The 14,789-nt window shown below is 42.2% G+C and overlaps 1 protein-coding gene across 3 annotated transcripts in view; it reads right to left on the bottom strand.

The window, feature by feature from the left end:
* Positions 1 to 8,801: 8,801 nt before the first annotated feature.
* Positions 8,802 to 14,789, bottom strand: part of LOC144690403 (putative pleckstrin homology domain-containing family N member 1) — a 46,948-nt gene continuing 40,960 nt past the window's right edge. For all 3 annotated transcript variants that reach the window (XM_078557876.1, XM_078557878.1, XM_078557877.1), the window contains 3 exons: positions 14,566 to 14,641; positions 11,304 to 11,380; positions 8,802 to 10,802 (listed from right to left, as the gene is read on the bottom strand). In XM_078557876.1, the coding sequence (XP_078414002.1) occupies positions 10,719 to 10,802; positions 11,304 to 11,380; positions 14,566 to 14,641 (237 nt within the window). In that variant the 3' untranslated portion in view covers positions 8,802 to 10,718. The remainder of the gene's footprint in view (positions 10,803 to 11,303; positions 11,381 to 14,565; positions 14,642 to 14,789) is intronic.

The raw sequence follows: 14,789 nt of genomic DNA, 5'->3' as shown, positions 1-14,789 counted from the left end.
GTTCCCTACACTGAGCTGCTGTGTCTTTAAATAGCACGAAGGAATAGGAGGCAGTCACAATTAATACACTTTCCCAATACCTTGTCACTCCCTATATTAATTTGCTCAAGAACCTCACAGTCTCTCTCTCCGAGTTCCATACCTTCATCCTCATTCTCTTGGGTGAAAACGAATGTGAAGTATTCGTTCAAGACTCTACCGATGTCCTCTGGCTCCACCCATACATTGTCCCCTTGGTCCCTAATGGGCCCTACTCTTTCCCTGGTTATCCTCTTCCCATTGATATACTTATAGAATATCTTGGGATTTTCCCTACTTTTACCAGCCAGAGCTCTCATATCCCCTCTTTGCTCTCCTAATTGCTTTCTTAAGCTTCACCCTGCACTTGCTGTCCTCCACTAATGCCTCTGCTGATTTGCTCCCCTTGTACCTGCTAAAAGCCTCTCTTTTCCTTCTCATCATATCCTGAATATCTCTGGTCATCCATGGTTCTCTGTGCTTGTTACTCCTTCCTATCACCTTAGAGGGAACATGTTGAGCCTGTACCCTCCCCATTTCCTTTTTGAAAGCCCCTCCACTGCTCTTCTGTAGGTTTCCCCACAAGTAGCTATTCCCGGTCTACCTTGGCCAGATCCTGCCTTATTTTACTAAAATCTTCTCCCCCAATCCAAAACATTTTTTTGCAACTTGTCTATTTCTTTGTTCATAACAAACTTAAATTGTACCATGTTGTGGTCGCTATCACTAAAATGCTTCCCCACTACCACCTCAGCCCCTGTCCAGCTTTATTCCCCAGAATTAAGTCCAGCACTGCACCATCCCTTGTTGGACCCTCTACATATTGACCTAAATAGTTCTCCTGTATACATTTCAAGAAATCCACTCCATCCAAGCCCCTAACACTATGTCTATCCCAATTAATGTTGGGAAAGTTGAAATCACCTAATATAATTACCCTATTGTTATTGTTTTTACACACCTCCGCAAATTGTGCACATATTTGCTCCTCAATTTCCCGCTGACTATCTGGGGGTCTATAATAAACACCCAACAATGTGGCTGCCCCTTTTTTATTCCTAAGCTCTACCCACAAAGCTTCATTCAATGCCCCCTCCAAGTTATCATCTCTCCTTACTGCAGTAACTGACTCCTTAACTAATAATGCAACGCCTCCTCCTCTTTTACCCCTCCCCTGTCTCGCCTGAAGATTCTATATCCCGGAATGTTGAGCTGCCAATCCTGCCCCTCCTTCAACCACGCCTCTGTGATGGCTACTATATCACAATTCCACATGTCAATCCTCACCCTTAACTCATCCGTTTTATACCTGTAATACTCCTGGCATTAAAACAGAGGCCATTCAGCCTTGCCTTACTCCCGTGAAACTTAATGCAGCTGTACTGCCTCTGACTTGATTGTTTTACTGTATTATGATGTGACCCTATTCTGCTAACTTTCTGCGTCCCCTCCCCCTGCCGAATTAGTTTAAACTCCTCCTAACAGCACTAGCAAACCCACCCACAAGGATGCTAGTCCTGCTCAGGTTCAGATGTAGACCGTCCCGCTTGTACAGGTCCCACCTTCCCCAGAAATGGCCCCAGTGATCCAGGAATCTAAAACTCTCCCTCCTGCACCAACTCTTAAGCCACGTATTCATCTGCGCTATTCTCCTATTTCTGTGCTCGCTAGCACGTGGTACTGGGAGTAATCCCGAGATTACAACCCGAGAGCTCCTGCTTTTCAGTCTACTGCATAACTCCCTGAATTCTTGATGCAAGACCTCATCCCTCTTTCTACCTATGTCATTGGTACCAACATGGACCATGGCCTTTGCCTTATCACCCTCCCCCTTCAGGATGCCCTGCAGCCATTCAGTGACATCCCAGACCCTGGAACCAGGGAGGCAACACACCATCCTGGAGTTACATTGATGGCCACAGTAGCACCTATCTGTTCCCCTGACGATAGAATCCCCTATTACTATTGCTCTTCCTCTCTTCCTCCTCTCCTGTACAGACAGGCTGCTTATGGTGCCAGAATATTGGCTCTGTCTGCACTCCCTGGAGGAACCAGTGCCCTCATCAGCCTCCAAAATAGAATACTAATTTACGAACGCGACCCCAGGGGAGTCCTGAACTACCTGCCTGTTTCTCTTGGACTGCCTGGTGGTCACCCATTCCCTTCCTTCCTCAAGTCCCTTCAGCTGCGGTGTGACCACCTCTCTAAGTGTGCTATCCATGATGCTTTCAGACTCATGGATGCTCCACAGTGTTCGCAGCCGCCGTTCCAGCCCTGAAACCCGAGCTTCCAGGAGCTGCAGCTGGACACACTTTCTGCACACATGCTGGTCCTGGGCACTGGAAATGTTCCTGACTTCCCACATGGAACATGAGGAGCATACCACGGCTTTGAGCTCTCCTGCCATGACTTATCCCTTTAAATTAAACCTTTTAAATCAATTACTCTAGGGCCCGTCTTTCCTGATCCTCGTTACTACAGAATATATAAACTAGAAACCACAAAAAGACCTTAAACTATAAGCGATAAAAGTAGTAAATACTTACCCGGCCTTACCCACTACTTACCAGTTATTTCTCTCCCTTGTAGCCTCTACTTCTGCAGCAGGGCAAGACCACTCTCTGAAGATTTAAGGAATTGGATAGCAAAGAAAAAATTCAAAGAGCACCTCTTCCCCTCTGCACTGAATTCGCACTGTGTACCAAATTGCCAATCCCCACAATCACTCTGGCTGTGTCTCACTCAGGATGAGGTTTCTCCTCTGATCATGTGCTTCTAATAGTCCCTTTCTTAAATAAAGCTGAGGTGAGCTGAGATGACTCACACTAGTTAAGCTTCAATTAGTAATCAACACCTAATTAGGCCATAATCGTGCTTCAGGTGATTTACAGTTCACTGTCACACAGTCAGCTGAGTTAGCTACCTTACCAAACTTTTAACTAGACTACTGAACTTACAAAAATTAAGGAAAGATTAAAGAGAACGACTTACCAGTTCAATTCCCACAGTGCACCAAATTGCCAATCCCCACACTCACTCTGGCTGTGTCTCACTCAGGATGAGGCCCCTCCCCTGCTCGTGTGCAAGTACACTGATCGTACACATCGGCAACTGGGAAATACTGCGCATGGATTATAAAGGAATGTCTGAAAGGGGGAGAGAGAGGCAGAAAGGCCAAGAGGTTTAAGCATGGAATTTCACAGCCTGGAGACTCGGCGAGGCCACCAATGGTGGAGCGAAGGAGACCAGGAATGCTCAAGAGGCTCGAACTGGAGGGGCACAGAACTCATGGCAGATTGTAGGCTTAGAGGAAGTTACAGAACTAGGGAGGGGTGATGCAACAGATGGATTCGAAATAAAATACTCAGCAGCTCTCGGCATCTGTGGAGAGAGAAACAGTGTCAACGTTTCAAATCAATGACCTTTCATCAAAACTCAGAATTTGAAAACACAAATGAGAATTTTAAAATCAAGGTGTTGGAGCACTGGGAGCATATGTAAGATGCGAGCACCAGGTTGAAGGATGAATGAGACTTGGTGTGAGTCAGGACACAAGCAGCAGAGTTTTTGATGAGCTCGAGCTTATGGAGAGCAGAATGTGAGCAGTTGGCCAGAAGTCCATTGGAACAGTCAAGACTCAAGGTAACAAAGGCAAGGAAGAGGCCTTGAGCAGCAGTTGAGGTTAGTGAAGGTGTTGCAGCGATGAAGCTGGCTGCTTTGGTGATTGTATCTTTCTGATTTACTTGATAGGAAGTACATATTTCTTTCAACTGCTGGTCTTGAGATTTAGGCATGATAAATAAATTCATTTACAAGAAAGCTTTTTTCTTTACAACAAATGATCTACTTTGTCTAAATGCAAACAGTAGACAACCCACATGCAGTAAACAGGCACACTGCCCTTATTGTAACTGCTCCCCAGCCCAGTTTCTACTGGGGCTGAGGGTATGAGGGTATAATCAAGATTATTAACTCAATCTAGTGAAGAGTGCAACGAGACTACCTCTTACCCTATGATCCAGAAACAAGGGTTTCTGTCATAAACCACAAAACAGCCCACTAGAAGGGAAGAAAACCTGAGAACAACACGTACCAAATAACGCTGTTTTTCTTTTTTGGTTCTCTGGATAAGCTCAAAAATAAAGAACGTCCAACAAAATTTTTTGAAAACCAAGGTTAAGCTCTTTGTCTCAAACACAAAACTTGGCTTTTCGGTTACAGCTCCTTGGCTCCAAACAATGGAAGTGAAATCAGAGAAAGTGCTCCCTCTACTCCTTTCACAGCTCACTACACATTTGAGCAACATCCAACCTGTGGCCCCGAAATCAGCAGCATTAAACCGATGGCCCTAGCACCACATGCAGCTCCCAATCTCTACCCAGCACTCAGTACTTGAGAAAGGGCTGATTTCATGCCACTGCCCAATTGATGAATTAATCTTACATGGGAACACCCAAAATTTTTAGAATCAGCTGCTTGAGATAATGGAAAGAAAGAAAATAGAAAGAAAACAAAAAAAAAGCCTTGCATTTATATAGCACCTTTCACTACCTCAGGGCATCCCAAAGTGCTTTAGAACCAATAATTAATTTTGAAATGTGGTCATTGTTGTAACATTTGCAGCCAATTTGTGGACAGTAAGATCCCACAAGCAATAAAGTGATAAAGACCAGATCATCTGTTTTCTTTAAGAGTTAGTTGAGGGATACATATTGAACAGGACACAAATTATATAAATACATAGAAATTAATACGAATGATGTTTAAAACTTTACAACCAGTATTTTCTCCTCAGCACTCCAAGTACGTGTGTGTAGCATGTATTGGGGAAATGTATGCCTATAGTCAGTGATGATCGACTCCTCTGTATTGGTTGCACAAGCGTGTACAGACAAGGAGTCAGGAACATGGTGCACTGCCTGAAGCTTGCTTTACACTGCAAGGTTATACCATTAAAAGTGAAGTCACTGTACAGCAGGCCTGAGAGGAAGGTGAGGGGTAAAGACCAAGGGAGCAAAGCAGCTGCTTAGTATTAAGGTTCTGGGAAAGCTTGATCTAAAGTAGGAGATAGTGCAAGGAGCCTTTGTGTCAATGCAATGACAATCCATAAAGAAAAACACGAGTTAGTGTTTCAAACACTTCCAACCCAAAAGCCTACATTCTTGTGAATCAAAGGTCCTTTGTTATCTACGCACATCTCTGAACATATAACTATAAAGCATTGTCTTTGAAAGGTTTTGAAAAGTTTATTACTTTTAGAATATTATCTAGTAATGTTTGGAGTTTGCTGGCCAAATGTTTATATAACACACAGTATATCACTGTAGCAATATGTTGTTCATACCAATTATTCCTCCAATTCTCTTGCCCATTGCCATTGTAGCTCATTTGGTGCTAACTCCAATCCTGTTTGTCTATCTTAGGAGGGCAGTTACTCAGCATTAAATTGGTTAATGGCTTCACATACTGTTTCTTTCCCCTCCCAATTCCTCTGTGTCCCTTCCCTCCTAAAGGTGCTGGCTGAAGAAAACTCTATAGACTATTCCCCTACACAGTCACTGGCTGTGCCTCAGTACTTTGTCCAGGTGTTATACCTTCTGAAAGGAGGGTAGAAAATTGGGAAAAGTAATAGATTTATATAATGGTCACAGTTAAAAAAAAGCACATCATCAATGAGAATGGTGATTACCCATAACACACATTAAAAAGTACAAAGAACATCTTAAAACCATGTACAGCATCTGAAATGTTATTTTAATTCAGTTTCTTGTCCATAAATCCACGCCAATGATTGCAAATATCTTGATTTACAAGAATGACCTGGGTCCACAATATATAATGATTAATTTCACGCTAACAAAGACCAAATAATGGTTTCTACAATTATCAGTACTATTTGCAGGTTTAAACGTTACTTTTAAACTATATAAATCTTAAATTCTATTTAAATTTCATTACACTTCATTATTTAAGAAAAGTTGCACCTGCTTCCTCTTGTGAAGCTTCTATTGCTTGGCTCAAAAGCAGGTTTAGCCTTAGGGAGGTCCAGTTACTGTGCCTTCCCCAAGGAATATTGCGTGGTATATGGAGACCAAAGGGGAAATGAAAAAAAAAAAATTTAGAAAACAAAAGGAAGAAAGAAGGTATGAACTTGCATTTATCCAACAGTTTTCATGACCTCAGGACATTCCAAAGCGCTTTACAACCAATGAAAGACTTTTGAATTGTAATCACACAGCAGCCAATTTGTCCACAGCAAGGTTACAAAACAGAAATGTGATAATGACTGGATAATCTATTTCAATGATGCTGGTTGAGAATTAAATGTTGGCCAGGACACTGGGAAGTACTCCCTGGCTCTTCCTTGAAATAGTGCTTGGTATATTGCAGAAAGCCAGTTAGTGAGGAATAGTTCTGGAGCCAATCTTTACGCAGATTTACATTTATTTAGAGTTAAACATTACAAGCATACATCTCCAAACTGAACCACACCACAGTTTCAATAACTGTCTCTTTACAAGTACTCAAGTGAAACCCCAGTTAATGCCTACGACCCATATACAATTGAACACAATTAATATACTATTTACACACCTGAGAGCACGGTTGGGGCCTTGGTTTAATGTCTCACCTGTCGGATGCCACTTTCAACAGCACAGCACTCCGTTAGTACTGCGCTGAAGTGTCAGCCTAGATTAAGCACTCATGTCTGAGGAGCAGGACTCAAACACACAATCTTCTGGCTCAGATGTGAGTGTGCTACCAGTGAGCCAAGGTTGTGAGGGAAAAGAATTAAATTAGAAATCAAAAGTAAGACAGGAGCTAAAAAAAGGAAGGATATTCCTAGAATTAGATTACAATATAGACAATAGTTATTGATAAGTGACTGATAAAATGAGCAGGTGCCATCACATAGATATTCCAGAACTTAGTCAATATACATCTGAGTTGCCTCTGACAGAGGATGCTGTACAACATACAAAAAACATAAAAATAATTTACATGTTTGAAAAGGTAGACATTAGGGCTGGAAAAGTCGATTTGCCAAGTATCCTGTGGTGATTCTAAAACTGTAGCTGAGCTTATAAGCAAAGTAATTTGCCAGTCAGCACATGTTAAATCAATCATTTCTATTTCCCCTCATTTCTAATCTTCCTTTGTTTCTTTTTTCCTCCACTGTTCCTTCCACTGCTGCTGAAAGCATGGATCTTTGTCTGGCATATGGTTTCCCAGGTATTGACAGCATACTTAGCCTAGTAACCATTTTTCAGGTGTCAGCCGAGGACAGCCATTTTATCAACCATTGCATGTCCATCACAGCCAAAGGAAATAACCTGACATCCACAAGCATATTCCATTCAGCAGAAACAAAATAAAAACAGAATTACCTGGAAAAACTCAGCAAGTCTGGCAGCATCGGCGGAGAAGAAATCAGTCAACGTTTCGAGCCCTCATGGCCCTTCAGCAGAACTGAAGCATAGTTTCAACAAGGGAGAAATATAAATTGGTTTAAGGTGGGTGGGGGGGAAGAGACACATTGAGGGTGTGGTGTGAGCAGATAATCAAAAGATGTCAGAGACAAAAGGGTCAAAGAGGTGTTGAAGGTGGTGGTCTTTGTCTGAGAAAAGTGCTAATTAAGAATGCAAGACAGGATATTCAAAGTACAGCTCTAGTGGGGGTGGGGTGGAAAGACTAAAGGTTTTAGTTTTAGATTTAAAAATAATGGAAATAGGTGGGGAAAGAAGAATCTATATAAATTATTGAAAAAAAAGGCGGGTGGGGGGGGGGTTTATATAGATTCTTCTTTCCCCACCTATTTCCATTATTTTTAAATCTAAAACTAAAACCTTTAGTCTTTCCACCCCACCCCCACTAGAGCTGTACTTTGAATATCCTGTCTTGCATTCTTAATTAGCACTTTTCTCAGACAAAGACCACCACCTTCAACACCTCTTTGACCCTTTTGTCTCTGACATCTTTTGATTATCTGCTCACACCACACCCTCAATGTGTCTCTTCCCCCCCACCCACCTTAAACCAATTTATATTTCTCCCTTGTTGAAACTATGCTTCAGTTCTGCTGAAGGGCCATGAGGGCTCGAAACGTTGACTGATTTCTTCTCCGCCGATGCTGCCAGACTTGCTGAGTTTTTCCAGGTAATTCTGTTTTTATTTTGTTTTGGATTTCCAGCATCCGCAGTAGCTTTTAGCTTTTTGTTTTTATCTTTCCATTCAGCAGAGTTCAACGTAAAGGAGCTCGAACTAAATTCCTGGCTGACCTTTTCTCACCCCCAAGCCTGTGAGCATAGGCCTTAAGACTAGTGATCGGGCATGTGTTGTCCAAAATGGTTCACAATTATCCACTTAGACTAGCTGCCCAAGCCTTGCACTTTTTATTCCTTATTTTAAGGATTCTTGTCCTGGTTAGAACATAGGTAATATGTTTTTGCTGAGCAAAGGATAAATGTGATAAATTCTGAAGGCCTTTCATTTAGCCAAAGGTAAGAAGCTTGAATCATAGAATCTCACTACACAGGAGGCCATTCATCCCACCATGCCTGTGCTGGCTCTTTGAAAGAGCTATCAAACTGGTCCCACTTGCCTGTTATTTTCTCAAGGTCCTGCAAAGTTTTCCTATCCAAGTATATATCCAATTCCCTATCGGAGGTTTCTATTGAATCTGCTTCCAGACAGTGCGTTCCAGATCACAACAACAACTTTTAAAAAAACAAATCTCCTCATTTCTCCTCTGGTTCTTTTGCCAAATGCCTTAAATTTGTGCCTTCTGGTTACCAACCCTCCTGCCAATGGAAACAATTTCTTCCTATACACTCTATCAAAATCCCTTTCAAAAACAAAAGTTTTTAAAAATATTTTCCAGCCCTGAAAAATTCCATATAAAACACATCTATAAATTACACGACAGATCTAAAACAAAAATGAGCAAGAAAGACAAAATTATGTCACGGTCATTATTCATGAAGGTTTATATTCTTATGTTTCGAGTTTGTAAGACTCATCTTCAGAGCATGAAGAGTCATAGAGACACGAAATGTTAACTCTGTTTCTCTCTCCACCCGATGCTGTCAGACCCGCTGAGTTTTTCCAGCATTTTCTGTTTTTATTTCAGATTCCCAGCATCCGCAGGGTTTTGCTTTTATATTATTCTACGGACTTTGAGCACATACCCAATGAATAAATTTATCTTTATCAAAACTGCAGCAATACTTAACAAGGCAGCAGGCTTCACTGTCTTGGGCTCTAGTTAATATGGAATGGTTTTCTTCTGAATGCTGAACAAAAGTAAGTTTCTTGTTTTGAAAGTACAATGGAAGGTTAAAGAAATTCACCACCTGGATCTTTAAGACCTAGTAGTAAATGAAGAATCATCATCAACAAATAGTTTAATTTGACGATTTTTAAAAAGATATGTATTTTATTTTATTTGAACTATAAGTGCTGATGACGTAGTCAGTGAAGAAGTAATTGGCAGGTGGTGCTGAACCATGATATTGCATTAATAAGCAACTGTCTAGTGATCATAGTTCAGCTTCATCGTATTGCTGAGTTGAGTATCTCCTCCAAATGCAAAGTTCCAATGTCATTAGCAGCGCTAAATTAAGAAAAAAAGCAAACCAAGGACATTATTGGGACACGTATCACTGTTCCTTCATGGTTGCTGGGTAAAAATGCTTGAAATCCCTATCAAAGTTCACAATGGGAGCATCTTCACCACATGGACTGCAGCTGTCCAAGAAGGCGGCCCACGAACACCTTCTCAACAATAACTGGGGATGCGATAAATACCGGCCTTACAGGTGATGCCCATTTTCCCAGAACAATTTAATTAAAACAGGTTTTTACTCCCAGTCCAAAAGCAGTGACTCATCCTGGCCTATAGTTCCATGGGTGCCAGTTTGTATACAGAATCTCGCGGAAATGATCTTTCTCTGTTTGTTAGGGTGGAGTTTAATTTTAGAAGCATGACAGCCAGGCTTGACTCCATCTTCAACATCTACACACACACAAATCCCAGAAAACAATCAGTAGCAGCATAACGGTGTGCTGAGGACATGCTTCTCTACCACAATCTCAGGTGAGATCAGCTAACACAGCATAGATGGGGGTAGCACCTTATGCCTTCCTGGTCTTTATGACAGACAGTGTACTCAGTTGGGCTACTGGGGATCTCTGTTTTCTAATTTCAAGTGACAATCTGATGACTGGTGGCCATAGAAGTCCAACCCACTGTAGTTCTAACATGCTGTCCAAAAGAATGGTAAGTTACGACTTTGCGACTATGATTTTCCACATACCAAGTTGAGAATTTTAGCTGCAATGTTGTCAAGAGTTAGGCGGAGGGAAGGATAATGGGATGAAGATGCAAGCTGCCCACTGTCACAGTCAGTTTCAGAGTGGCGACAGCAGAAGTCAGCAAATAGCTTGCCTGTCTATCTCCATTTGGCTTGTGATGAGTTGTAAGACAGGGAGGCTAACAATGAACATCTTAGAGAAACAAGATCCTGGTTACTCACTAACTCAGTTAGTGAGTAACAAAGTGACAGTTTCAAAGCCAGTGGAGATGGTCGAGCAGTGCATTCGTGCCTTCAGCTTCATCGTTCTGAAGCCTTCACAGTTTCCAAACGTAATCTGGTCATTATGATGTTGAGCTTGATTCCTGAGTCTGTGCAATGATTACCTCAATAATGACAGCTTCTTCTCTTCTTGGGTGGCCTAGGTGGGAGCTGCCCACTGGAAGGCATTGTGTTGGTGCTATTGTCCGGCTGACAGGGAAATACAAAAGAATGTCAACTCATTAACAAAATGTCTTGAATTATATACTTAAAGACAGTTTGTAATACCATTAGGGGTTCATTAAGATTTAACATTTAAGGGTATTTGACAGGACCAATATATCAACAAAAGTTAATTATTTGTATAAATGGAAGTCTGTGGTTAATTTCTAGCAGGGAGGATTGCTCATTGATAATGAAGTCAGGTTATATTATGAGTGTTTCCTCCCTGCTTGATTTCCTGCTATGTACTGCACCAGGTAATCCAGTACATAGAAGTGCAAAAACATCTGTCACTTTACATAGACCTGGGAATTAAATTCTGCAATGAACACTAGAGGACACTTGTATCAAATTCCTTTATCCCCTGAATAAGTTTAATTTAAACTGCTTAAATTAAACAACATGAGCACAGACTGGTTAAACTCCTGAATGATATCTCGCACAGTTGAAATTTTCAATTTCCACAGAAGTTGAATATTTTCACAATACCTTCTGGAGGTGGAAAAACCACTTCTTATATTCACCTGGCTTTGCACAAGAGACCTTCACAGGCTCCATCATATCGCCTTAAAGATAAGAATTTCCATTTGTGACAAAACAACAATAACTTGCATTTGTATAGTGCTTTAACAGAGTGAAACACCCCAAGCTGCTGCACAGAAGCATTATTCAACAACATTCTGACGCAGAACCACATGAAGAGATATTAGGATAGGTGACCAAAAGCTTGGTCAAAAAGTTAAGAGGTGCATCTTAAAGGGGTGGGGGGGAAGAGTGAGAGAGGGAGGTAGAGAAGTAATTCCAGAGCTTAGGGCCAAGGCAACTGGAGATTTTGACTGGAGATGGTGGTGTAGTGGTAATGTCATTAGTTATCCAGAAGTCCCAGACTAATAGATTCAAATCCCATGGTAGCTGGTGGAATGTAAATTCAATTAATAAATCTAGAATTAAAAGCTAGTCTCAGTAATGGTAACCATGACAATTATCATTTGATTGCTGTGAAAACCCATCTGGTTTGCTAATGATCTTTAGGGAAGGAAATCTGCCATCCTTACGTGGTCTGGCCTACATGTGACTCCAGACCTACAACATTATGGTTGACTCTTAACTGCCCTCTGAAATGGCCTGGCCTAGCAAGCCACTCAGTTCAAGGGTATTTTGGGATGGGCAACAAATGCTGGCCTTGTCAGCGATGCCCACATCCCATGAAAGAATAAAAAAGACTTGGCTGCCAATGATAGAGTGCTGAAAATAAGGGATAGACAATAGGCCAGAACTGGTGGACAGCAGAGATTGATATCATCTTATTTCTCAATCAAATTGAATTCTACTTTAGCTTAGGTTTTTGTCAAATAAGTCCCAGTGCCACCCACCCGCCCAGCCCTGCTACCCTTAGCCAGGAGGGCAGGATGATCAAGCCTAGCCAACCCCATGAATGTTGCCAATATCGTTCAGCTGACCTGCCTGGAGGTGAGCTTGGAGTTTTCCAGGAGATAGATCTGAAAAGCTGTTGGCCAAGCTTGTGGTTTGCTAGTGAATAGATCTGAAGATCACAAAACAAAACTATGCCGGGAATTTTTTTTTCATTCATTCATAGCATGTGGGCATGCTGGCTAGGCCAGCATTTATTGCCCATTTATAATTGCCCTTGAGGTGGTAGTGGTGAGCTGCCTTCTTGAACTGCTGCAGTCTATGTGGTGTAGGTACATCTACAGTGCTGTTAAGGAAGAAGTTCCAGGATTTTGACCCAGCAACACTGAAAGAACGGCGATATATTTCTAAGTCAGGATGGTGAGTAGCTTGGAGGGGAACTTCCAGGTGGTGGTGTTACCATGTGCCTGCCACCCTTGTCCTTCTAGATAGCAGTGGTCATGGGTTTGGAAGGTCTTATCTAAGAAGCCTTGGTGAGTTCCTGCAGTGCATCTTGTAGATGGTACACACTACTGTCACTGTGCATCGGTGGTGGAGGGAGTGATTGCTTGTGGATGTGGTGCCAATCAAGCGGGCTGCTTTGTCCTGGATGGTGTCAAGCTTCTTGAGTGTTTTTGGACCTGAACTCATCCAGGCAAGTGGAGAGTATTCCATTTGTGCCTTACAGATGGTGCACAGGCTTTGGGGATTCAGGAGGTGAGCTACTCACTGCTGTATTCCTAGCCTCTGACCTGCTCTTGTAGCCACAGCATTTATATGGTTAGTCCAGTTCAGTTTCTATCACCAGGGTGTTGATTGTGGGAGATGGTAATGCCATTGAATGTCAAGAGGTGATGGTTAGATTCTCTCTTGTTGGAGATGGTCATTGCCTGGCACTTGTGTGGCACGAATGTTACTTGCCACTTGTCAGCCCAAGCCTGGTTATTGTCCAGGTCTTGCTACATTTGGACATGGGCTGCTTCAGTATCTGAGGAGTCGTGAATAGTGCTGAACATTGTGCAATCATCAGCGAACATCCCCACTTCTGACCTTATGATGGAAGGAAGGCAATTGATGTAACAACTGAAGATGGTTGGGCCTAGGACACTACCCTGAGGAACTCCTGCAGTGATGTCTTGGAACTGAGATGATTGACCTCTAACAACCACAACCTTTGTGCTAGGTATGACTCCAACCAGTGGAGAGTTTTCTTCCTGATTCCCATTGACTCCAGTTTTGCTAGGACTCCTTGATGCCACAGTCGTCAAATGCTGCCTTGATGTCAAGAGCAAACACTCTTACCTCAGCTTGGGAGTTCAGCTCTTTTGTCCATGTATTAAACAAGGCTGCAATGAGGTCAGGAGCTGAGTGGCCCTGGCGGAATTCAAACTGAGCATCAGTGAGTAGGTTATTGCTGAGCAAGTGCCACTTGATAACACTATTGATGACCCCTTCAATCGCTTTACCGACGATCGAGAGTAGGCTGAAGAGGTGGTGATTGGCTGAGTAGGATTTCTCCTGCTTTTTGTGTACGGGATATACCTGGGCAATTTTCCACATTGCTGGGTATATGCCAGTGTTTTAGCTGCACTGGAACAGCTTAGCTAGGGGCACGGCAAGTCTGGAGCACAAGTCTTCAGTAATATTTCCGGAATATTGTCAGGGCCCAGTGTCTTTTTGTATTAGGAGGCAAAATCTACTAAGCAAGGTCAGTCACAGTCTAACTGACAGCCCTTTGGTTTGCACCACATGGATTGTGAGCTAGCATATTTGGACTAGGTTAGCTACATCTCTCTTGCAAGCTGTTTGATCTGCCAAGGAATGTGGATCTAATTCAAAAGATTTCTCCTCAATCAGCCTCAGTGACTTTTTGAATTTTGACAAAAGGCAAAACACAACAGTAAACTGCATCAGTCCAGCTACCTCCTGGACAAAACTTCCAAGACCACTCACAGGCTATTCAACAGTAGATGAGTCCAACCTGAAATCCAAATGTGCACTCTCCAGCACTGGATAACAACCCTGCATAGGAGCACTGGTTGATATGAGGGGTGCTGACGGCAATTGTAGTGCTTTAACTTTTTCTCCAGATGAGATTAGGCAAATTAATTCAGAGAGAGATCAGACAATCCCTGGATTGTAAGGCTCAGAAAGACACGAGATAGAGCAGTTACTTACCAAGCCCCCAAACACAAAGTCCTGGAGATTTACATTGTTGTTTCATTGGAAAAGAGATGCGTCTTAGTAAGGTTAGAGATACAATCACATCAACAAATAATGGGAGGTGTGTGTTATAATGGAAGGTGTAAGAACAGAGCGTGTATGTAATGAAATAACTCACCTGTAATTTCAAACTCAAGGTGCCCCATACGAGCTGATCTTTCCAAAGCTCTGATGCTTTGAGTAGGAAGTCTGCCCTGCGTGGGACAAAATAACGATTAAAGATCCGTTTGTCTTCACTCCTGTCAACAAACACTTTTATTATGATCATTAGGTTTTAAACACATTAATTAACCTGACTTTAATATTCTGAAACATTATATAACCATATCATCCGTGTGCCTG

The sequence above is a fragment of the Cetorhinus maximus genome, chromosome 15, assembly GCF_964194155.1.
Source record: "Cetorhinus maximus chromosome 15, sCetMax3.hap1.1, whole genome shotgun sequence".
Classification (NCBI taxonomy): domain Eukaryota; kingdom Metazoa; phylum Chordata; class Chondrichthyes; order Lamniformes; family Cetorhinidae; genus Cetorhinus; species Cetorhinus maximus.
This window is presented reverse-complemented; position numbering and strand designations above follow the sequence as displayed.